The 25,708-nt window shown below is 38.5% G+C and overlaps 2 protein-coding genes across 7 annotated transcripts in view; one reads left to right on the top strand and one right to left on the bottom strand.

Moving 5' to 3' along the window:
- Positions 1 to 15,472, top strand: part of pacsin1a (protein kinase C and casein kinase substrate in neurons 1a) — a 36,128-nt gene extending 20,656 nt beyond the window's left edge. For all 6 annotated transcript variants that reach the window (XM_003438793.5, XM_005448595.4, XM_005448593.4 and 3 more), the window contains 9 exons: positions 1,301 to 1,430; positions 4,224 to 4,380; positions 4,536 to 4,771; positions 6,758 to 6,913; positions 7,251 to 7,426; positions 9,652 to 9,772; positions 9,868 to 9,974; positions 10,582 to 10,778; positions 12,775 to 15,472. In XM_003438793.5, the coding sequence (XP_003438841.1) occupies positions 1,371 to 1,430; positions 4,224 to 4,380; positions 4,536 to 4,771; positions 6,758 to 6,913; positions 7,251 to 7,426; positions 9,652 to 9,772; positions 9,868 to 9,974; positions 10,582 to 10,778; positions 12,775 to 12,884 (1,320 nt within the window). In that variant the 5' untranslated portion in view covers positions 1,301 to 1,370 and the 3' untranslated portion in view covers positions 12,885 to 15,472. The remainder of the gene's footprint in view (positions 1 to 1,300; positions 1,431 to 4,223; positions 4,381 to 4,535; positions 4,772 to 6,757; positions 6,914 to 7,250; positions 7,427 to 9,651; positions 9,773 to 9,867; positions 9,975 to 10,581; positions 10,779 to 12,774) is intronic.
- Positions 15,473 to 17,331: 1,859 nt separating this feature from the next.
- Positions 17,332 to 24,491, bottom strand: LOC100702420 (uncharacterized protein C6orf106 homolog). The gene is made up of 5 exons (XM_005448597.4): positions 24,228 to 24,491; positions 22,723 to 22,877; positions 21,537 to 21,734; positions 19,684 to 20,009; positions 17,332 to 19,116 (listed from the first exon to the last, which is right to left on the bottom strand). The coding sequence occupies exons 1-5, from the start codon at positions 24,377 to 24,379 to the stop codon at positions 19,081 to 19,083; spliced, it is 867 nt and encodes a 288-aa protein (XP_005448654.1). The 5' UTR covers positions 24,380 to 24,491; the 3' UTR covers positions 17,332 to 19,080.
- Between the last annotated feature and the right edge of the window lie 1,217 nt (positions 24,492 to 25,708).

Below are 25,708 nucleotides of genomic sequence, written 5' to 3' on the forward strand. Positions count from 1 at the left end.
CAGGCCAGTTCAAGTCGAGCCAAATACAGAAAGCTGTTTTTTATGACTCATTCCAGGGATGAAGGTTGTTGCAGGAATTAATTTGTTCCTGACAGCAGATGGAGGTTGAAGCATGAAGGGCTAGGCTACTGTTTGAACGTAATATTCCTTGTGATGCAGCCAGCTGCAGAGCGCTGAGTCAGTTTATTCTCTGAAATGGCCACAACTCATCCTTACCTATAGCTAGCATACCTAACCAGCCAACCCAATATCACAACAAAGCGTGTATCACGTGTACCACCATGTCCAATTCATGCTTTGCCTCTCCAAATAGTGAAATGTACACGCATCCAAGGTTGAACCATCACTCAGGTTGGACTGTGCAGACTAAGAATCAATTAATCACACCCTTCCTTAATAATAATTTACAAAACTCTTTATCATTTTAATTAAAAGTGTTAGTAGTGTTAAAAGTTGTGTTTTGCTCTGTTGGGCCATGTACAGAATTAGATAATAATTAAATCCACTGTAATTATAAAGACCCAGGAAACCATGGCAGGGGAGGCTATAAATTTCATTGTCATACCGGCTGTTGCAGCGCTATGAAGAGCTCTCTGTCAAAGGAAAGACATTAGTCATGAGGACAAAATAGATTAGGTTTCAAACAGAGTTCAATACCAATATAATGGCCAGCAGTTTCTTCTGCTTGCACCTCTGTGGTAGGGTATTGAGTGAATGTCAAACAACTAAACATAAATCACCTTAAATACTTGAGGAACTGTGTTATGTACACCTTACTATGCAATCAGCAATCAAACAACCTAATTAAAGAACACATTTAGATGCATAAATAGGAGTGTTGATCTTGTTTCACTGCATTTGTTTCCATTCTATTTTAGGGCGTTAATTACATGATTCTATATTTACACGCAAGGTGCATTTCCAGGCAGCTAAACTGTGTAACTATGCATGTGTAGTGTGTATGTGTGACAGCTAATTCTCAGATTTAATGTGTCAAAAGAATGGGGGTTTTCACTGTGGAAGAATTGAGCTGTGTGACGCTCCACTCACTGTGATGTCTTTTCTAGGACACACCAATCTAAGAACCCCCTTCTCATTCCTCAGGGCACGGTGCTGCATGCATGGCGGAGAAGACTATTTTTACCTCATTATTATAAACGTCTCAGATAGAAACGCTCACCTTGAAAGATTCTTTTGAGTTACCAGGAAAATAAATTGTCGCAGTTTTGTTACACAAAGTTTTTGCTTTCTTGTGGTGTCGCTGTCTCTCATTACTGTTGGTCTCCTTTGCCTTCTTCAGTGCATGAGGAACCCAGCTCTTCTGCAGAGGACAGGTTTAGTCATTAGAGTGCTTCGCTTCATCCAGGAAAATGTCTGGCTCCTACGATGAATGTGCAGGTGGTGACGACACCATGGACAGCTTCTGGGAGGTAAAGCCGCCATCATGTCTGTTCTCATGGATTTTCAAATTGTACCAAAACCTCTCACGCTCCATTTCTATTGATTTGGCTTCTGAAATCAAGCAATGCTATCAGTGAAACCATGAAACTGTTCTTAGAAGTAAATGCGTCACACACATCTTAATGAGACTGTTTGATATCCATCCCCGTTGAGTTTCAAGCCAGAGGGCCACTTGTGCCGTCCATTTTAAAGGAGGGTTTGATGCTTTTTGCTCTAGTGCCAAAAGTTAAATTAGACTCTCTTATATCTACCCATTATATACGCTTCATCATCTTTGTACCATCATATTCAGTGGAAAAATACTGATGACTTCAGTATGGACTTCAAACCCTGCAAAAGAGGGGTCATTTTGAGCATTTTGCTTCAAAACGCCTTCATCTAATATGATGGAAGCACACCTACCAGAGCGCTCACAGTACTCAAAATAAATAAGCAAATTTATTACACACAAATTATGAAGTATGAGGAAAAGTAAGGCAGGTTTGTTTATGAACCTTTCACCAACAAGGGAATTCAAACTGGCATGCTTAAGGCAAAACGTAATGCATTAAGACAAGCTGTAAACCAGAGAGCAAAGTAATATAGGAGGCTAATTTGCATTTTAGCACGGTGTGTTTCTTTTGCTCCAAAGGGCATCATAAAAGTTTCCTCTTTATGAAAAGAAAAACATTTTTAAATACCATTATCATAAAGCACTATATATGAAAATTTTAATACTGAGGATAAAGTCAGTAGATAAATGTTAAGGACATTAGCATATTTCCTTGTGGCCAGTTTCATAATAACTTTTTCTTTGCTGAAAATCTAAGAGTTTAATATAAATCTGGTAGAGACACTTCCTCAGCTTTTTTTTTGTTTGTTATTTCTCTATAATAGTGAATGCACTGTTAATCAAATTTGCTTTAGATCATACAAACTGTGTTAGGCAAGTAGTAATTGTGTCCCCTGGTGGAAACACAACTCTGTGTGTGTGTGTGTGTGTGTGTGTGTGTGTGTGTGTGTGTGTGTGTGTTTGCACTTTAACCCCCCCAGCTTAGTGATAATGAATTCCCTCAGTACAGAGTCTTCTTTGTGTTGTGGCTCTTAGCCACAGAGACTCAGACAAAGAGCCTCAGTCATCAGCCTCTCTGAGGCAGCCTTTCACCACATGCACCTGCCTATATCGTCTCTATACTAGCGGCACAGCTAGAGTCAGTTTATGGTTTATCAATGCTATATAAAATGCTGTATCCTCATGTTTTGTCATCAGGAAGGCTTGTGTTTTATCCACACAAAACCACAGAATGGTTTTGCGGCTCAAATAGAGGGGCTCAGGTGTGTTTTCATGTGTACAACCAGTACACCGACGTGTTGTTGTTGGTGTGACTTGGCAAACTGTCACATAGGACAAAACTCATACCGTTAAACACCTGTCTCATGGCCTCCCTGCAGCTCCCATCTCAAACAGTAACCAAACATGCGTGCTCACGTCAGGACCAATCAGAGTGCAGCTTTACAGCCAGCGAGCACATCAGAGACGCACTCCATGATCTGTGTTTTTTATTATGCTGTATATGACTATGTATTTATACCTATCCGCACACACAGTCGGTCATATTTCTGTCTTTACTTTGTCATCTATCCCTGAGTATCCGACTGCATTACGCCTCTCAAGAGGATTAAAGCAGCTACCCACACACATACACTCACTAAAACACATTCATCCACACACACAAAAGCCCATGTCATTGCATAACTACACATGCACAGGCACTGGTAAACCCCTCTCCCTTCATCATGCACCATGAGCACACCCCCCTGCAGGCACAAAAGAGGCGGAGCTGCTTAGCCTGGCTCTGCTTTTTTAAGGTAGTCCAAGTTAAGGAGGTGAGATGTAAAAGAAAATGCAATAAAATAAATGTCGAGGTAGCATAACAGCTTTGATATTTTTAATTAAATAGATATTTTTAATTAAATAATGAAGTTGGCCAGAGCCTTCTGCTTGGATGGAGTAGCATATTGTATAATGCAGTAAATGAAACATACACTCAATTGTCAGTTTATTAGTGAAACTGCGTGTTAAAGCATGTTTTCTTTTGAAGACTTTTTATCAAGTCTCCAGATTAAAGGGCGTGCCTAAATGCTGTTTGGATTTGCTGTAGCTTCTGTAATGCTAATACTGCTGACACATTTTGATGTATGTTGTGTTGAATTTGTAAACAGTACATAAAAGATGGATGTAGCTACTATGTCAACACTGATTTTAAAAGGTAGAAGTGATCATCTATGGATAACAGGGTGCTACAGTGGTCTGGTTCAACAATGTGAATTAGTGCTACTTATACTAGCTGCCAGTTGTGAAATTATACAAACATAATAAGCCTTAATACAATTTAACCTGGCAAATATTACAAAATTATGCACAGTTGACATAAAGACAATGTAATAGCGTTTATTTCTGCTGTAAAGTTGGGCATTTTACCCTTGAGTCCATTAGGATTTACATACTTTTTGGAGCAAGCTTCCAGTGGCCATTTGAGGAACTGCATTTGCTACTCTTTTGCACCCCGAATGCTGCTGTGTGGTTCAAGTATTCAGTCATGCTACAGTCTCTCAAACTCTTTGTATTTTTTTTCAGTAAATTCGCAAGAGAGACATCGAACTGCCTTCGCTTCAGTTAGTCTCAGGGGGGAAAATGTCCGAGCTCTGTATATTTCTATGCTTGTTATATATGTATTGCAGATTGGTTACAAGTCCTTTCATTTGTCTCTCTCTGTCCTCAGGTGGGGAACTACAAACGTGCTGTCAAGAGATTCGATGACGGCCATCGGCTCTGCAATGACCTTATGAGCTGCTTGCAGGAACGTGCCAAGATAGAGAAAGCCTATGGTGATCAACTAACTGCCTGGTCCAAGAGATGGAGACAGCTCATTGAGAAAGGTCAGCTTTTGTTAAAGTGTCAACAAGATAAGAAGGCGCAAATGTACCGCTATCTTTCACCATGTGTCCTTTTATTTCGATGTGTTTTTCACGATTTCACTGAGTAATATTACCCTGAAATTTTACTTGGAATCACAAAATAATCCAACTCGCAGGTCCACAGTATGGCTCTGTGGAGAGAGCCTGGCTGGCTGTGATGACAGAGGCGGATAGAGTGAGTGAGCTGCACCAAGAGGTGAAGAACAACCTCGTTAACGAAGATGTTGAAAAAGTGAAGAACTGGCAGAAAGAAGCGTATCATAAGCAAATGATTGGAGGCTTCAAGGAGGCCAAGGAGGCAGAGGAAGGGTTCAAGAAGGCTCAGAAACCATGGGCCAAAAAGCTCAAGGAGGTGAGGAAGATGAGGGCAAATTCTTTTTCTGTAAGGTAACAGGACCGTCTGCCCATCCATCACACTTTTACTAAACTTTAAATGGTAATCATAATGGGGATAGCAATACAGGAGCCAGACATTGCTAGCCATTGAAGCAGGATTTTATGACCATTTGCTATTGACTAGGGTGACCAACCGTCCTCCTTTCCCCAGACATGTCCACTTTTCACGTTCTGTCCGGGGGGATTTTTGAGATTGATGTTAATGTCCGGGTTTTCCTACAGAGGACCCAATATGTGTGTTACGTCATCCCTAGCTGCGGCTTTGTGAGTTGTTGTTCTGCGCTCACAGACAGGGCAGATAGCATGCAGCAGCGCGTCTGGTGATGTTTAAAAGATGCCAAAGCGCAACTGCAGCTTTTCAGACGAACTGCAAAAGAAATTTCCCTCGTAGCGTCCCGGTACTGGTAATTTTTCTTATACAGATGAGGCCGTATTTCTGTACCATTATTTAATTCCACAGGTTTTTAAGTTATTTTTTTCCCCTTGATGACTTGTAAAAGCCTATATGACATTTTTGTTTCACCATTCATTAACCGCACAGAGAAGGCATCGTTTAAATATGTTAAAATTTTCTTTAAGCAAACAGTATTATTAAAGTTCTTCATGACTTGGCCAAGTGTCCTCTTTTTTGGAAATCAAAATATGGTCACCCTACTATTGACTAAGTTATTATTTAACCCCTTTTCTATAAAACTGAACAGGATTACAGAAAGTAATAAATATATTCACAAAATATACATTAAGATTAAAAGATGAGTGAAAGAGATCACTTGAATCTAAAATAGCCTTAGCTATTAGTTTTAGCAGCTGACCTTGGAACGTTATTATTCTAGTAGTTTGAATAAAGTTATTTTTGAAATCAGTGAAAAGGCTCTAATAGCAGATAGCGTAAGTGACTAACTGCTGAACATAGTAGAGCATTAGCGAGTTAAGGGCCAAATATTACCCTCAGAAATAGGTGGAAGCTAAAATGATCAAAGAGAGTGAATGCTGGACTTAAATCCACTGGTTAGCCAGACGCTGGTTAAAAGGTGTTAATGTGTTGTTGTGGGTATGATAATCAAACGATATCTGTGAAGAGCATGTCCTAGAGTTGCTTTATTAAATGGTGGCACATGACATATATATGGTAGTTATATTAGCACATTTCTTTCTTTAAATCGTCAACTACTGTGCATGACTTTCATTCCCATGCGGCATTTCAAGTAACCTCCTGGAACTGAGGGAAAAAACGTATCTTTTGGTTTAACCTTTCTATGATTTGTGTGTCCACTACAGAGGACATAAATGAATAGGCTGGGTCTCAGGAGGATAAACATTATGTGAGTTAATTAACTATGCGTCACTGGATGAAGTCTTGATTTCCTGCTTAGGGAGAGACTTTGTGTACTGATATCAGTTCCTGGCACAAGTACCAGACCAACAACCTAAGGCGAGCTCCTAATCAATGAAGAGGAGCAAATACTGGTCGTGCATTCATACTGGAGAAAATTGCACATGTCATTCACTACTGATTTAACCTCCTAGGACCTGGCGTCCACATATGTGGACATCACATTTTGGGACGTCTAGACCAAAATACTTAATTTTTCTCTACAAGGGCCTGATATCCACTTACGAGGACATTATACTGCTACTGTTCTATCAAAATTTGAAACAAATGTCCTCATATGTGGATCTCATTTTTCTCAAAAACAAAAATTATCTCAATCTCAATCAGGTCTCAATCAACCCAAATAGCAAAGAAAAATTAAAAATGCATGCCATGAAATAGTTCGGGTCTTAGGAGGTTAAAGCAGCCTAAATAGAAGAATGAACCAAATACATTAAATTAATTACCTATTTTATACTGTATAGTTTCTATTCTTGTGTTCCTTTAATCAAACCATCAGATCATGTTCTGTATCTGTGATACTAGCAATGTCTGTGTTTGAATATACAGATGGAGGCAGCTAAGAAAACATACCACATGGCCTGCAAGGAGGAGAAGCTGGCTGCAACCCGAGAGGCCAATGGCAAGACTGAAGCTTCTGTCACACCAGACCAGCAGAAGAAACTCCACGAGAAAGTGGACAAATGCAAACAAGATACGCAGAAGGTAATAACCTTAAAGTGGGCCTGTTATGCTTTTCCTGATTTTTCTGACCAACAGTTTCCAGTATTTAGGTCAACGAATGTGCAAGTAATCCCTATGAGCCAGGCTTCAAACTGCTGTTTTAGACAGTTCACTTCTATTCTTGGATCTGTCTGATGTCAAAAAGAGGGGAGTTCTGGCTCTGTGAGCAGCCCCATGCTACTGCTGTTCAAACGTTCTCTTTGCAAGGGGCAGTCAATCAGAAGGAAGTTACAGACAGGGCTGCTCCAAGGCCCAATATGAGATTATTCTCCACTGTTTATTGTAGATGACTCACCGTGTTTTCTTTTTTCTGTTCCAGGCTAAAGAAAAGTATGAGAAGTCTCTGGAGGAGCTAAGCAAGTGCACTCCTCAGTACATGGAGTGCATGGAGCAGGTGTTTGACCAATGCCAGCAGCATGAAGTCAAAAGGCTGACCTTCCTTAAGGAAGCCTTGCTGGATATCAAACGCCATCTTAACCTCACTGAGAACCAAAGGTTAGTCAGAATGAAGGCTGGGTTGCACATTAAGCACCTCTGCAGTTTGGCAGGAAATGTATACCATTGTATAGACTATCATTCTGTGTGGGCACATGTGAAGTAGGCAATGGATGCTTAGAATATAGTTACTTAATTGTACTTTTAATCAAAAGTAGTCACACTGAATACAAATTAAAATTCGATTAGTCTGATTCGTCTTGTGTCACGTTTGACACAGTTCGCTGCAGTCTGATTAATTTCAACAGACACCCAAACCAGGCATGTGTTTCTCATTAGTTTTGTGACTCTCAGTGCTAATTAACCGATGATTCAGTCAGTGGCATTTCTGACAAACTGAATTTAGTCCAGGGTGAATGCTTGTCATATTCTAGATTTTCTTTTTTTTGTTATGCTGCATTAAGCAAATAAAGCCATGAGCCATGGAAAAGTGATTTTCAGGTTTAATCATTCACCTTTGATTTGATTTATTCTAACATTTTCACTCCTTTCCCAGCTGTAAAGCCTACTCCAGCTGTCGTTGGGTGAGAGACAGAGTACGCCCTACAGTCTATCACTGAGCACAGTGTCTATTTAATTATAATGAACCCAACTATTTCAGTGCTATGATGTTAAAAACAAAATCCCTCTCCAACTAAAGCAGGGTAGTAGGAACTTTTTTACTTTAAAAAAAAAAAAGATTACCATGTATTATGACATTATGACCATTACTTTGCAATGTCATTCATTCAAAGCTGTTTGTTCTTATAAACCAGATAATACAAAGCATGAAAAAATGCCGCACTGCACTGTTGTTACTTGCAATTTCCAGTAAGAACAACACAAAAAGTGTTATCAGTCTTGACAGTTAACAATAAGAAGAGGAGAAAGGAGCCAGGAAATGCTTGTGGATGAAGACAGCTTCCAAGAGACTTGTGGTTGTGTTCTCAGTGCTTCTCTCTAAATGCTTTAAATCGACTAGAAGAGGTCAAAAGTGACAACTCAAATCCAATATGACCCCATAAGTTTCTCCGAACACTTTCAAATAGCAAGTTAAAGTCACTTTAAGAACAATGGGAAGCATTAGTTTCTCTGCAGGTGCGCAGTAAACCCTTTGCTCTGATTACAAGCCAGCCTGAAAGTGGGAGAAGTGACAATTTGCCACTTCAGTCAACTCAGCAATCTGTAAACATTCAGTCTTCTCCATCTAACTGCTCAGATGGATACAGTCATGTTGGATGCAGCTGTACAGTGGCCAGCAGATATTTACACGTGTGAAGATGAAATGAACTGGAATTAAGAAGAGGAGTCAATGCTAATTACTGAAATCAGAAAGCAATAGGTATAAATAAAACATAAGCTTACCTCAGTTAGCTGATGAGGATAGCACAGAGGAAGAGTGGCTGTGCATGCCCTCTCTGATCACCTTTACTATTCTGGTATATATTTTGAGTTATGTTTGGTACATTGTCCTCTTTGTGTTAGGTGATGTTAGGGTCCAAGACCGGTCATGTCATAAGATAAGATGATACAGGCTTTATTCGTCTGACATGAACACAACGGTAGCCTACAAGTGAAAAGATTTATTTCAAAACTAAGACATCTACAGTTTTTTAACAATAGATTTAAATTGCTGATGTTAATAACCTATCATAACCTATAGGGTGTCATTTTAGCTGAGTGGGAAAGCAGGTGACCACGTGCCACATGAGTGGAGTGCAGTAGCCCAGGTTTGAGGCCTTTTCCTGCATGCCTTCTCCCTCTCTCTCCCCCCCCTGCTTTCCTGTGTTTCTTCACTACTTTACTATGCAATAAAGGCAAAAATGCCCAAAAGATAATAATATTATAAACTATGCATGTCTTCACAGTAGTTTTGTTATCGACAGGTGTTAAAATATGACCCCAGACATACTGGTTTAGCCTGTAATTAGAGGAAGAAAACTGCAGGATCATTGTTCTCTTTTTAATCTGTTACACATCGCCATGGTTTGGGTAAACAGTGGCAACATAAACACCAACATCGTGGTACAAAATAGGGCCATTCAGAGGAAATATGTCCACTGTTAAGAACCCCAGCTTTACCAGAAAATTCAGGGAGACACTTCAGTCCTGTCGTCACCCAACACTGGATCTCTTTCAACCCAGAATTTGAACTACACTGATGGTTCTGTTGCCAAATTGGCAGCACCCACAGGTCCCTTCTGGCGCTTTCATTGTCACTATTTGTTCCATTTTCCTCTCCTCAGCTATGCCACAATATACAGAGAACTGGAGCGTACGATCTTGGCTGCAAACACGCAGGAGGATCTCAAGTGGTTCAGCAACAACCACGGCCCAGGAATGCACATGAACTGGCCCACATTTGAGGTGCAACGCCAAGCCATCACAAAAAAACGTGTATGACACCTCTCCTCTTTATTTTCTACATTACTTTATGTGCTTCTGTTCTCTCTCCTCACCAGGAGTATAACCCAGACCAGGCTTCAGCTCCTCCAAAGAAGAAGAAACCAGACGGAGCCCCACCCACTCCTAGCACTGACCATGTGGCTCCACCTGGTGACCGTAGCAGGTTAGTTCAAGAGATCTGCTTGTGTAGTTTACAGTCACATATTTTTGAGTCAAATCTAGCAATAAAATTACAAAATGACTAATAATTACTTTTATTCCATTTTATTTTATTCTAAATGTTTATTGTTCAGTTTTCAGCCAAAAATACCACAAAGATGTTTTGTGTACCTCTGGTTTAAGAGTCTGTCGCTTTAAATCGTCCCACCTGAGCCTTTCAGGAAGAAGACTGTGTTTAAACTGTTTATACTGGAGTCCAAATTTAATTATACACAATATATTGTCACAGCATTACTGCAAAGTAAAGGCACCACTACTCTTTCTTTGCCATCATGGAGCTACAAGTGTGAGGTGTCATGTTTTAGCTTCTCTAGACTCCCCCATTGCATGCACCCAGTGTTTTCTGTGAATGCAGAATAAGTCTTTTCATAACACTGACTCTTAACACCAGAATAGTTTTTGGACAGTCACGGAGGTCTGTGGTAGGCAGCTCATTTCTGACATTGGCTAGCAGGATTAGTTTGTTAATGGTTTTGACCTGTTCAAAACCTCTACATTTCAGTCTTTTGTTTTGGAAACATCCTAATTTCAGCCTTTTCTCTCTCCTCCAGTGTGAGCAGCTATGAGAAGAACCAAGCTTATTCGACTGAGTGGTCTGATGATGAGCAGCCCGCTGCGTACTCAGGCAATGAGAACGGTGGGAACGGCAATTCATTTGAAGATGATTCCAGCACCGGGAGAGGGGTACGCGTGCGTGCTCTCTATGACTACGAAGGCCAGGAGCAGGATGAGCTCTCCTTTAAAGCAGGTACATGTGCATGACCGGGAGACATAGTTTGGGGATTTTGTCAGTGCCATTCAGCTCAAGCATACCAATAACTACAACAAAAATGCAGTTAAATTATTTTTTATTTTATCGAGCCTGAAGATTTCAGATAAGACGACAAGCTGTAGCTTGATGCAGGTGTTCAACAGCAGCTTGGCCTAATTTGTATTTGTATTTTCAAGTTCCTTCCTCTGTAGAAAATAGCAATGATGAGTCAATAATAGCCACATGGACAACAAATTACAGGGACTTGCTAACACTTAACAGAAGCACCAAAGCTAGTCCAAAACAGTGCTCTAGAGCCATCACAGTGACATGACTAACAATTTAAAGGCACACCATAAACAGAAGAATAGCTACTGAAGAAGCAACAGCTGTGTATCTTTGTCTTGCTCCTCCCTCTGCATCCATATTTTAACCGCACTGTGAGTGAAGGTCTTTGTTCATCCAGTTGTCGCCTGATAAAAACATGAAACAAACAAAGCGACACCCCACCCCCTGCCCAAACTCTTCAGGCACAGCAACTTTCTTTGTGTTGCTCCTTGAATATTTGACAGGACTCGTCTCACCTACAAGCTGTTGTATGTATTCTGTTTAAAAACCACTGAAAGCACCTCCTGTCGCTTCCTTAAAGGCAAACAAAATGAATCACAGTTCTTCTTTGTTAGTATTTTTTTACCTGACATCAGTGAAATTCCTTACCTTTTAATGGTATGTTACTGCTTTTCTTTGCACTTTACTGCCACTTATAAATCAGTTAACTATTATAACCCTGTTAAATGATGTCATATGATCCATGCTGTAAATAAGAAGAAGAAAGAAAAACTCCCCTGGATAATTTTAAGATGTTTGACATTTGTTTGGGGATTAGACTGGATTGTGCAGCCCAAAGAGTGTACACAGAAGTTGAACTTAGCCAACATGACGTCAACCACTCATCTCTGAAACCTTTTTCTGACTCCAGTCCGGCCCACTGGTTGGTTTTCGAAAATGTGGACATGAACACCGGAATCTTAACTCCTTTTTTTATTACTTTACCAGCTTTTCCTGATAAAGACCATCCCTATGGTTACTCATACTACACCAATGAAATTAAGTAACAGACAAACAAACCACCATAGGGAACTACTATAGTAATTAATTTTTTTTTTAATTTCACAACTTTAATATGTAGAAAGCTTGAGACACAGTGAAACTCCTTTTCTTATATTAAGAGATCTCAGTGATTAAATGTGTTGTTAAACTTCATTACACTGGGAGAAAGGGAAGCTTCACTGATCCAGCCCACTTAAAATCAAGGTGGGCAGCATGTGGCCCACAATGTAAATGAGTTTGACATCCTTGATCTAAAGGAATACTTTATTCTCTGAGGATATACAAATAAGATAATAATATATATGCTGTAAATTCTGTGTAAGTTATTCTTGTACAAGAAAGTGAAAAACAGACACACAAGTTGTGGTTTTTTTGACATATTATCTGTCGGACAGTTTTGCTTTTTTCCCCTAACAACCTTAAAGCACAAATACACAACTAACCAGTGTTACCAACACAGCACACATTTGATGTCACTCTCGCTGTTTATTCATGTTTCTGGTGTTTGCGCTACGCTAAGTTAACCTGCTGCTGGCCTGTTTGGTTTAATCTATTTTATAGTTTTGGTGGAAAGTTCAAAGTCTCATTTATACAATATAATGTTATTTTACAAACTATGCTTACTGTTACAGCAAAAAAAAAAAGCTTTTGGGTGGTTCTACCTTGCAACTGTACCTCAGCTGTAACTTTCAGTCATCCCATTCGGGGGACTAAAAAGAAAACATAAATTTTACTAGAGTGGGGATTTTTTTTTCTTCCGGTGATTTATTTTCAAAATACATAATAAATGAGAAAATGTGGAAATATTGTGATGAATAGCTCTGCTTTAGATTTAAGTGAAACATAAGAGCGTGCTGATTAAAGAATCATTTGTCTTTTGCAGGCGATGAACTGACTAAGACTGAGGATGAAGATGAGCAAGGCTGGTGTAGAGGTCGTTTGGACAACGGCAGAGAGGGACTGTACCCAGCCAATTATGTCGAGCCAATCTAGTCACATTACTGGACAAGGACATGCCATTGGAGGCAGCTTGAACTGTCCCGTCCAATTGCACCGCACATAGCCAGAGACTTAAGAGCAACACATCCCTTGCCCAACAGATGCGCCAAGCAGTTTTGCCTAAATAAAACTTAGTAACCTAAAAGACAATATATCAGTATAATATATTTTATCCAGCATTTGGGGTGGGCGAACTTACACATTTAAAAACAGGAGCAGCAGTTATTCCAGTATATACACACTCAACTATAACATCAAGACAGTGCAGGAACACATTGCTTGTCTGTGTAGCTGTATTTAACAATATAATGCAGCTTATTTAAACTGCAGTGAGTTCACTTGTGAAAATGGGAAGATAATATAATCAGTTGTACCCATTTGACAAAGATGAGCTTCTCTAACCTGCATTGTGTATATACAGTGTGATGCCATTTTGTGTAGCATTTTTAATGCTGTGTACGGTCAGCCATCATTCTCACATCAGGAATGCTGTGTAGTTTTAAAAGTACCACTGACAGTATCCTCTTTTTGTTTTTTTGTTTGTTTGTTTGTTTGTTTTTTCTTTGTGATTTGGTCCAACCTCTTTTCCAGTGTGTGCAGTGCTACGTGTGTTAACTGTTTCTGAACTTGCATAGCAGCATGTGCTATGCAACAACGTGCATTCCCTGAATCCTGCAGCCTTGTTTAGGCTCCAACCTGATGCAACACTTCAACTACAAATGCAGAGATTACTTCTTAGCATCACAAGCTTCTGGACATGCACATGCTTCTAATTTCACAAGAGAAAGCTTGTTGATGAACTGATTTTATGTTGGTTTGTTTTGCTTTCAACATCTGTTTTTCTTAGAGTCACAAATCCTTTGAGAAAACCATCTTCATGCAAATCATGGAAAGGATTTACAATTTTTCACAGAAGCTCTCATCCTTGGTTCAGTAACTCCTTACTATATCCCGCTACTGATAACGAGAAAGACCCTTGATGCATTCCCTCAGAGTGAAGGCGGATCAAGTCATCATGAGGTTTCTACTGCAGTTTGAGAGGAGGGTTTTGAACAGTGCATATGCTGGGGACTTTTCTTCCAGAGTGAAGGGCCAGTGGAGGCATCTCAGTGTGTTACTGTGCTACAGACTGTTGTCTGAAGATTGAAGCCTCTCCAACAGGACATGAATGTACTAGTGTTTGGGCTTGAACGAGGGCGTGTCGTATAAGCATTGTTCTCCACTGTCATTTAAAGCCTTGCCTAGCAAAAAGCACTAGTTATGTGGCCCATTTTACTGCTGAGCCAAAGAACGACCCAATACCATCAACTATCTGTTTTCACTCCGTGCAATAATTTACCATATCAGTGTGAAGCAGCTTCACTGAAGATCAACTTGTAGTTGCTTCACAGTCCATCAAAATTCAGTTGTCAAAAAAAAAAACATGTTACAAAATACTGGGAATACATATCACAAGTACTGCACTGCATGCAGGATGACTTACAGGGTGCATTACATGGTTATTTTTGAAATCTTGCACCATTTAAATTAAAATCATAGCAGGAATTGCATTTATCAAAAGTGGATTAGTGAGTTATCTTGCTACCAGTTGCACCTAAATCTGATTAGATTGGAGATTGCTATTTATAACTTAGTTTAAATGTCACCGGACTAACAGCAGTCAGATGTGTTTAGCTTTGTGTCTGGAATAGGATTTGACAGGTTTTGGGTCTCACACATGAGGAGAAACACATCACCAGCTCACAAGTTGTGTCTTAGAGTAAAGCTGTCCAGCATAGCAAAAAGAACTCCTGTCATAAAAATGTCATACATCCTCGATGCACATGCGCACACACTTGCACATGCGCACACACTTCCACACACATGCATTAAGCAGGATATACATACACAATACACACAGGTTCAAATGCATAATCCACGTTATCAGGTTAATATTCTGAGGGAAAACATCTCCATCACCCAGTGTGTATGAGTTGTGTAAATGTAACAAAAAAACCACAAAAAAAATGCAAGTGATTGACTATTAAGACAAAATGTAGTGTTATACATGTAAATGTGTTTCATTAAATAACAGCAATGGAAAACATATTAAGTAATAGGTACCATATTGTATGAATTTTATTGCAATGGAATTGTCAGTGTATCATAAAAGCGTGACGTTACCCCACGCTGTCAGATTTGTATATGATGATGTAATTTAAAGATTATATTCTATTGTAACTGTACAACTGTGTTGAGTTGAAAATGAGACCTAACCATGTTGAGGCAGTAAAAAGGTGTACATGTAAAATGCTTTTTTATGTTGATCTCTTCCTTATGCACACAGGGGACAGCAGCTCATGTTGTGGAAACCCTTTATTAGCGGTCTAGAAGATGTATGTTCATAGTTAGTGATGTACTTTTATCTCCTAACTGGTGTAGTGCCTGTTCATCTTGATGTAACAAGTTCATTTAAATATGCATAAAGATGATTATGATCACAGATAATGACGATAGTGATGAAAAACCCAAATCAAATTTGTTGTGATGGTGTCAATATTGCGATATTGGTTTGAAAGGGAAACAAGTTTGTTGACAAAAAAGTAGCCTCTGTGTGTTTTTTTGCCTATAGACAGCATGATTTGGAGTTATTTGTTATTAAACCATTAATTTAATTTAGCATGGCACTTTATCATAATGTCACACTATAAGGAATTAGCAAGGTATTAGCAAGTTCTTAATTCATCATTTATCATTACTCCGCTTTATTATGCTATCTATAAATACAGATATGTTTATCCATCTGTTACTGTTACATCATTTACAGCTACCACTGCTACGACATCACTGGTAGTAATAGTCAGTAATGCTATATGATGATGAATGAAGCACTTGCTAATACCTTACTAATGCTTAATAGTGCAACATTATTATAACATGCTACCAATTTATTTATTTTTATTGTCAAGCATGGGCATAAACCATGCCATATCACTGACACATAAAAAATGCTATTTATCAAGACTGGTTTAATAATACAACATTTCCCAACTTTGAATTAAATACACCTGGATGGGAATATTAGAAAATGCAATTCTAAAACTAGAGGGGCACTTGAAGAGCCAAGGCCAAAGAAAGAGCCACAGACTGGTTCTTTTTTAGCCCACTAGACACTTTTTACATCAAATCTTGGAAAAACAGAAAGCATCTACCTTCAAAGATCACTAAATTCCACCTAAATTCCACTTTTAATAAACTGAACTATTTATTTAGTGAATCTTTTCTAAAGGTCTTAAATTAAAGAATGATACATTATCAAGGAGATTAGTGTTATGTTTTAAAGACGAAGGACTTCATTGCTGCATTAATCATCTTAATGGGGAACTTCCCAGAATGGAAGTTAGCAGAACGTTAGAGAGATCACCGGATCTACCTGAGACAGGTGTGTCATGCCCTGGTTACGCTATACATGAAAAGGAGACCTGATACTGCTACACTGCAAGCCGAGCAGTTATGCCGCTCCGGGATGTGACTGTCCAACACTCAGGTGGATCTTTTAGTGGATGTGTTATGCCGATTTTCAACCACATCTTTTTAAATCTTGGACTCCAAACAAGCATTTTAAACTTTTCTCCTTTTCTTCTCATTGGCCCTTCATAAATAAACTCACTGCAGCAACTTCAATTACTTGTAGCGACTATTTTTACTTTAAAAATACCCAATGTGTCTGATAAATACATTTCAGCTCACCGAGCAATTTAGAGAATTTCTGAATGTCATCGTTAATTTCAAGTTAATTTATTTTTTAAATTGTGGAATTTAGAAAAGTCTTCTTATATAGTTTTTTCAAAAGCACATTTTTAGTTGTTCGGTAATCCAAGGTTTCAAATCGTTAGACTCTGTATTATTACTGTATTATAAATAGTAGTCAGTCAAAAAGACATCATTAAAGATTGCTGACATTGTCTGATAAGCTTTTTTAGTATCATCCAACCTATGTCATGTGTTCACGAAACACCAAGACTTTAAAGAAAGTTATATTTATATATGTGTCATATATATAGGCTGTTATATAGGCTGAAGAACTTGCTGTTTCAGTTTTTTTTCAGTTAATATTCAGCATTTAAAAATCTGTCACAGATGGCAAAGCCCTTTTAAGAAGATTAACGAGGAAATCAAGTATTTTTGTTACACATTTTTGTTCCTTGTACATTCACTAGTTACACCTTGCTAGCACTGGGTTGGACAAACTTTTGCCTTCAGAGCTGCCTTAATTTGTCATGTCATAGATTCAACAAGGTGCTGGAAATATTCCTGAGGTTTTTTTTTATTCTTTACACTTTCTCATAGTAAAACATACAGCCACCATCATAATAGCCATTATTTAAAGTTCTAATTTTCTATCTTGGAATCTGCTAGTGAGTCGCTTCATAAAACCATGAAAAAGCAAGACCACACAGGCTTTCATTTTCACTGATAATTTAATCATACAAACATTCATCAAACATACCAGAAATAAGCTTTCATCTGTCTGCGTCTCACTCACCTAAATGTGCTGCTGTTTGAGTCTAATGCCAACCGATTCATTCTGCAATTCATTTTGGCCAGTGGAAACTTCGCAATATTACATTAAATTGATAATAACTACCTCTGATAGCAAGATAAACATTAATCTCTCTCTTTATTAACAGGAAATGCACATTGTTCTAAGCAACATTTAGATCTCATGGATCCTCAAGTGTCAGCTGAACGGTGTTCTCACATCAACTCTCATCACGCTCAAGGTTACAGGCCTCAACATAAAAGGGTATGACAGGGATCTAACACACAGCTTTAAAAAAAACAAAAAACAAACCACACCTTCTTACCAAGGAGAAAAGGTACACTGAGGCCTTGCCATTGGGGTCTCATTTCTCAGTGCATAGATTAGCAAGTAAGTAAATGCTGAATAACATTACTTAAAAAAAAAAAAAAAAGAAGATATGAATCAGTTATTTGATTGGTGATAAAGAAAAATAATCAAGCGTGTGATTAAATGAGAAATATCAATGAGACCATTTGTAGTCTTTTAAATGGAACTTCTCAAACATAAATTTAACGAGATGAAAACCAACAATAATATGAATAAAACTGCCAGTTGAATGAAAATATCCCATTAAGAATCTTTGGGTAAATTTATATGTTTCTGAAAGAATTTTCCCCTTCTACATTCATCATTTACATTCAAATTAATATGTTAAAAATATTTCCAAGACCGCTTTAAGTTGAATTTGGAGCAGTAAAACGCAAAAAACAAACAAACCACCAAACGGATTCATAATGAAAAACTATGTCTTTACTTCTCTTTATATGACTTGAATTACGCATCTTATACTTTCCAGGAATCTAGTTCTTTAAAACTTTTTATGAATTAATGTACGAATTAATGACCCAACTATGAAGTCGGGAACATTTACCAATAATACAAAATAAATTTATGTCAGTAAAGATTTGTAATTAATGTATGAGACTTGTGTTTCTCTGATCTTAGCTTCAATTTGGCTGATTCCCTCTTGTTTAAATAAGCTGCACTGTTTCTAAACTTCCAGCTAACGGCTTACGAAATACTGGTCATACTGTATGTGGCATGAAAAACACAGTTTAAACTTATCTAACCTTCAAATAAGCTTTAGGAAAATATTGTTTCTTTAAAAATGCATAAATTATGTTTCAGGAATTTAGTAGTCCAGACAACAAAGAGTCCACGAACCCAATCAACATACCAGTAAATCAGAGTAGAAACCGGAGAATCAGTTGGCAAAGTGAATGGCTTTTCCTCCAAATTCTCTTTTTTCATGTTGCACAATCCACACACAAATACACAAACATTCACACACTCCTGTCATCTTTGTTTAATGGGTACTCTGACTGCTAAAAAAATTATTTGTTTTGAGAAAAAAAAAAAAAAAAAAAGTTATCACTCAGAAGACTCATAGCACTCATTTTTAACTTAGCATTCACACGTGCATACAGTGGGTGCAGGATGTTGGTTGAGCTGCATGTCAGGAGCGTTGGCCTCCGGATATTCAGTCTAACTGGACTTTGCATAAAGTGTTTTTGAATCTCCACACTCTCCACTCTCTACTGACGAACCTCTTCTTTCTTTTGTTGGTGTGACAGACTCCAGAGGTATGATTTTAGTGCTGCTTCACTCCTTCACAAGTCCCATGATTTAAGAGTGCCCAAATGGATAGGGCTCCTGTATACCCTGTAACAAAGAAAGGATTTTTTTTTTAAAAAAGTAGTAGTAGACCAACAACAGACTGAAAACATAGCTTCACAGTTTACAGTCACTGCAACTAATTTAGTGATTGCCAGCAACTTCCAGTACCCACTCAGCAAGGGCGTCACCAACTAATCTCTATGCCTGTGTGACTAGGGGTGTAGGGTATTTCCTGTTTAGCTACTGCAAACATTAAAAGTATATTTTAAAAGGTGCTGACATGAGCAGAAAAAGTCCAATCTATTGAATTTGCTAAACAGCAGCTTTACAGACTTTCGGTGTCTAAAGTCTATATTTTTCAGTATAGCTACATTAGTCTGTGCTATACCAACGACAGCATGGAGGTGTCCTGGCCAACATTACAAAATTATAGCTGGTAAACTTTGCATTTAGTTCAAATACGTGCTCTGAGCACACCAATACTCAGGATAATCTATTAAAGGTTAAAGGCAAATGTTGACTTTTTATTTTGTTCACAGAAGATTCAGTGTGATTAGTTTCAACCCTCATTAACGTGCACGGACAATGTTGTTGCTCTGTGACATGTCTCACCTGGTTGCAAGAGACTACTGATAGATTGCTTTGTAGACTGTTTGCTAATATATCCACAGAGTTTTGTGAAAGTCCATTCTGGTCTTGCTGCAGCTGGTTTGGGCTTCCCTCCCAATGTTCCTCTGCAACTCTATGGTTGCTGTCATCGCAAAGGCTGTTGTTGTTGCTGTTAGGGCACTTGTTTTTCTCTGGTGAGGCGAAGGGGTTATAATCTCCTTCCAGGTTACGATGAGGCTGGGTGTTGAACTCAGCTTGAAAAGAGGAAAGCTGCTGTGTGACACCAAGGAGGCCTCCAACCTCCACACTCAGGATCACCCAAATTACATCTGTAAATAGACAATGGTGTGTTTAAACATAATCATAGAGTTGATAACATGTAACTAAACCTGTATCTATATGAAGGATTTTTCCCAATACCCATAAATCAAATTGTTACAAAATATTTACAGTATAATTAGGCTGGACTACACTTTACATCTTGCATCCTCAAAGATTTAATGTGATTCTGATCTGCAGCCCTCTTCTTACTCCTTAAGTCAACATGAAACTATTTTAGGTTGGAAATAATTGTGATGAACAGGTAGATGAAATATTAAAGCCCAGTGTTTAAATTCAACATCCCTCTCCAGCTTAATTTGTAAGTAGAGAAGTCTTTAGAGACATCCATCAATTAATTTAATGATAAATAATTAATCATTTTATTGCAGCACATTCATACAAAATGATCTAGCACTTAATCTGCATTAATGAAGATAAAGTGCTAATAATTGCCTGTTACTGCTACACAGCACATTGTACTATGTAGCGAAATTAATGGGTTAGCAATGTATGCTGATCCTAATGTCCGAGCTGTTAGTATCACAACAGTGGCTCTCGCTTTACCTGCCTAGATCACCATGGTAACTAATGCTAAATGCATAGTCTAGTCTTGTCTGGAGTAGGTCATATACAGCGATCCCATCAGCAAAAGGTCTGAGATAACAAAGAAAGCTGATAACCACTGTTGAAACACCATTATCTCTGACTACGGTTTTAGGTTTTGTAGAGTCAACACAAAGTAAGCCTGGACGACATGTATAATTCAGTGTCAGCAGCTTACGTAAGCCATGAATCACATATAAACAAAACGTGACTAATTTAATTAACTGTCTAATGACAGGGTTGTTGTGTGCTGTGTAAAGCCCCTTGAGGCAAAACTGTAATGTGATACCAAGGTATATAAATAAGATTTACTTGATTTGAACATTTTTTTTCTGTCTATACATAACAAAGCCCAAAACCCCCAAACAAAGGCACTCTACAAATAGCTTGACTTATCTGTCTAAAAGTCCAAGACCAAATAAGATTCCAACAAAGCTTTGAAGAATAACCATCTGCGTAGCAGTGTTTCAACCAGTGCTGGGTGCGTACAGGCACACTAGAATCTAAACCTTGAACAGTAGGTTAGAATGACAAAAAGATGACGTTACTTCATTAGAGTCACTTTTTCTTTTTTTCCAAGAAATTCCATTTGTTGAAGATAACTTACTTGCACCTTAGGCAAGTTATCCCCCAGCTGTAGGTGTATTAATGTCTTCCTACCCAATATTTCTAGTTCTCTCTCTTTTTTGTACCAGCTGATATATTACTAATGGCTCCAACCCCTTGTTTAGCTCTGAATGAAGTCCCCCTAATCCTATGCCATCAGAATCAACCAGGAAACACATAACAAACTGTCTTATATAGATAACATTTTAAAAAACAAAAAAAGAAGTTAATATATAAATAAATCTCCAAATCATAAAAGTTGAGTTACTTATCATCACGATAAGTAACTCAATTTAACATTTTTTAAGTAAAGTTGCAGTTCTCACCTCCATAGAAAAGTCCGGTAGCTGTGCACATTCTCCATTGGCCCTGGTACATGCCAGGAGATACAGGACTATGCATCTGCACACTGACATCAGTCATTTCCTGCGGGTCTAGCGAACGCACCATCACCATGTTTATGTGGCCGAACTGATCTCCTCCAACATACTTCAGAGAAACTCCTGGAGGCCATGACTCTGCACCTGGAAGACAAACAGACCATTCTGCTTGTTACGAACTGTATTCATGTACATTAGAGTGATTACTAACCAATGATCAGCTTCTATTTTAGATCAGTATTGAATGGCCGGCTGCACAACCAACTACCTCATTCTTTTGGAATATTTTTATACCATGCCTTGGTTGGCTGGAGGCAGAGCTGCAGCATTTAAATAAACAAGTGATTTGCTGTTGCTTGAAAAGTTACATTTTTTTCATAACATTTTTGAGCAAATGACACAAGAAAAGCGAATCAAAAGAGCTAAGTTACGTAACATGTAATGCCACCTTATTCAAATAAAATGAGATGTGTTGAAAACATAATAGGGCCTGTGCACAGGATGCCACGTGCACTGTGCTTGCAGTTGGATTCAACATGCTATTTGTTAGGAGTGCTGAAGGACAGAGCAAAATAGGCACTTTTCAAAACTTCCTGTGCAATATCTGCAACTCTTTTCCTATGTACCTCCACAGGATTAATACAGCTGTACAGCTATTAGGAGGATGATATAACAAATGTAAACTGGCCTTACACACAGGTCAACCTGCAAGAAGAAACACCTTCAGGCAGTCATTACAGTGTGGTTGCAAATGTTCATATCTGTTAAAATATGACCACAGTGTCTTTAAGCACCCCCAAGTTGAGTGCTGCATTTTGTCCAATGACATACTGTTTTGCCAATGAAATCATTGGGTTTCGGACTTCAGTCTATGGCTGTCACTGTGTTTATGTGCATGTCTGAGTGATGCTGATGAAAAAACAGTTATACTCCACTTGACAACAACTCTCTAGCCAACTCAAAGTAAAATAATAGCTCCCAACAAGTGTTACTCATCTAAAGCCAAAACTGGACAGACCAACATTGGTTTCCACTGCAGACAACCCATCCCGTCAAAGCAGTCAACCATTGGGAAACACTGTTACTATTTTATTTTCCATTACAAGTGTTATTCTTATTCTAGCTGACTTACCAGTGTTCTGTATCCTCCAGGTCTTTGTGAAAGGTGTGTCAGGTGGAACAGATTCACCCTCACCAATCGTCACATCCTTTACAAAGGACATGCAGGGTGCACTGATGTTGGGACTTTCAAAGTCATAATAGGCTCCGATGGCTGCCTGTAAATTCCTAAGAAGGAAAAACCAGAAATTGGAGTAAATCTAAATATTCACTTATAATACATTTGCAGAAGTAACGCCTTAGTTTTTACAGCTGGTTAATAAATGATTCTACAGGCCCTTCCACATATGTGAAGGTTAAATTCAGCCATTTTGGGGTTTGATTATTTTTTTTCCTTTTTTAAAGTTAGTAATTGTACACTGACAAAATCATCCCCATCATCAGGCATCACAAGGAGACAGATCACGCTTCTGTATGACACATTGAGGATGGGTTCTTCCCGTGACACCAGGTCATCCATAAACCAGCAGTTTTTATTTTTAGAAACCCCGTTGCAGAGCAGCGAGATCACGTGATACTACAACAGCCCCACTCCCAGTGAACGCACTGCTGGAACGGTTGATCTTCCACAGACCCGCATTAGCTGGCTCAGCGCCGCATATGCGCAGAGAAATCTATTTTTGGGATGACTTCAAAATGGCCTTTCCCCTCAGCAGCACATTCATTTTCGCTTCCGTACACTGCAATGGCACCGCGAATTGTTTCACTGTTAAAACATGCCACCGGAAGTCACATTTTTCCTAAAAAACACAAGACTTGTCAAGTACCCTCCGTACGTGAAAAAACTGAAATACATTCTGTCCGGCTACGATTGATCTGGTTTGCGCAACCAGATCTCTGAGCTCCAGTGATCTTTGAGCTCCGTCTCTGCAACTTCAATGTAGATGGGTTACGTAATAAAGTATAGACACACTTTACTGTAGTTGTATCGACAATAAAGGTAACGGGTACCTTAAAGGGTACTCATGTAACTCACTGAATAACAAGTTAAAAGATTGTAAAAGAAATCCTAACTATCAGTTTAGTTCAGTTTAAGTTAGCTAGCTATCCTGTAGCTATCCTAGCTTTTCAGAATAAAAGTGGTGACTAACAACAGGCTAACACACGTAAACATGTTTTTTTTTTTTTTAATGAGATACAGCATCCGCTTCGGTGCTATGTTGTGCCTAAACAAAAAAGTATTTGTTTCAACGGAATTTTCCACCGGTATGCAAATCTTGCGACCCTTCACTATGTCTGTTACAGACAATCAAAAGTCGGAGTCACACTGACTCAGCTAGTTACGCTTCTTCAACGTCGTTAGCCGTCACTGAGCCGACGCTTCTATGGCCAACGTAAACGCTTTTGTTCTGCGAGGACAAAACTTTCAGAGATATTTTCTGCTGTTTGTTTTTTTTGTTTTTTTTCAGGCAGACTATCTTTGTACAGAAAATGCTGCTACACAGAAAGCTAGCTGGTACACATTATATATTATCTAACATTAACCAAACAGCAGGCCATGCGAGTCCCCGAGCTCACCAGTTGGTCATGTCCAGAAAGAAGGCGCATCCTGCGGGGTTTAGCTGAAACCCAAGAAGTCTCTGAAATTCTGATATGAGGATATCTTTGTCTGTTGTACCCATGCAGCTGAATTTCTGCATGAGCTCCTGGTCCAGGTCCATGCCCTCCATTACGGGATTCGCCCGGATAAACACGGGGGGTTGGCTCCTAATTTAGTCCGAGGCCTCGACTTATCATAACAAACTCGGTAACAGGGTCGAGTGCGCATGTCACCTGATTGCATCCTGAGCCTCTGTGCCTGAAAAATGTGAACGCTAATTAAAACATCTTCTACGCCTATACAACAGTAATTAACTGGCAGACTAATTAAAATACCACGAAATAATTCACTAATAATAATAATAATAATAATAATAATAATAATAATAATAATGATAAGAAGGAGAAGAAGAAAAGAACAACATAAGGAATATCACTTAATATATATATAACAATTTATCGTTTATTTATCCTAGAAAATGTCATGGTTTTAAGCAAAACGGTCTCTATATAGAGAGAGATACCGTTTTATATATATTGTTGGTGATACTTGAAGTACTAGCAGTGGGACTATGCAGTTGTTTAGACTGTAAAATTTCTAAATAAACACCTGTAGACAAAAAAACCCAAACCAAACCAAAAAACAACCCCCGCCGCAAGCTAGCAGCACACTGTAGATCGTATTTTGTACATGGACCCCTAAACAAAGAAACAATGTAAATATTGGAATATAACCCAGCTCCAATTTCCATGTATAATAGTCTTTTACAAATATAACACAATTTTAAATGAGTGTTTCCCAAAGTTCTACTGGGACTACTGTTAGGTGTACGCAAGGGGATGGATACATATCTGATGGTGCCATGGGTAGTGCCATACAACCATTTTAGAAGACAAGAGGACAAAGAAATGACCAAATTAAATTTGACAGTGAAATGAGGAAGTCAGGGACCAATCCTCATATTACCTAACACCCAATGTGCCTTGTATTACTTTTCCTTATTTGTGCATATCAGTAAGCTGTCAGGAAAAACATTATGACATTTCCGAGTAGAAAAGCACTGTTGTCATACTGGTCTTGTTGAAAGGAAAGAAAGCCATTGTTTAGGTACAAGATAAAAATGCAATATCCACTGTAATAGTTGTACGAGGTTATATTCTTCAATATTAACATACTACCTAGTTGATGTTTTGTTTTAAAATATATATGCAGTTACTATAATGTCATATTTTTAAATGATTTTGGTAAACTTCAAAGTCTGTGTTTAAAGGTTTAAAATATATATGAATACATATAAAATGTAAGCTTATGTGTTAACAAGTAACACATAATGTCGAAGCAATACCAGTCGCTCACTGTGATGTTTATTTCTAGTTTAATTCAATATTTTGCCTCAGTTCAAAGCCACTTGTCTTCCCACTTCCCTTGAACATCCAGCAGAGGGCAGCATTGTGTTATT

The sequence above is a fragment of the Oreochromis niloticus genome, linkage group LG20 (assembly GCF_001858045.2).
Source record: "Oreochromis niloticus isolate F11D_XX linkage group LG20, O_niloticus_UMD_NMBU, whole genome shotgun sequence".
Taxonomy (NCBI): Eukaryota; Metazoa; Chordata; class Actinopteri; order Cichliformes; family Cichlidae; genus Oreochromis; species Oreochromis niloticus.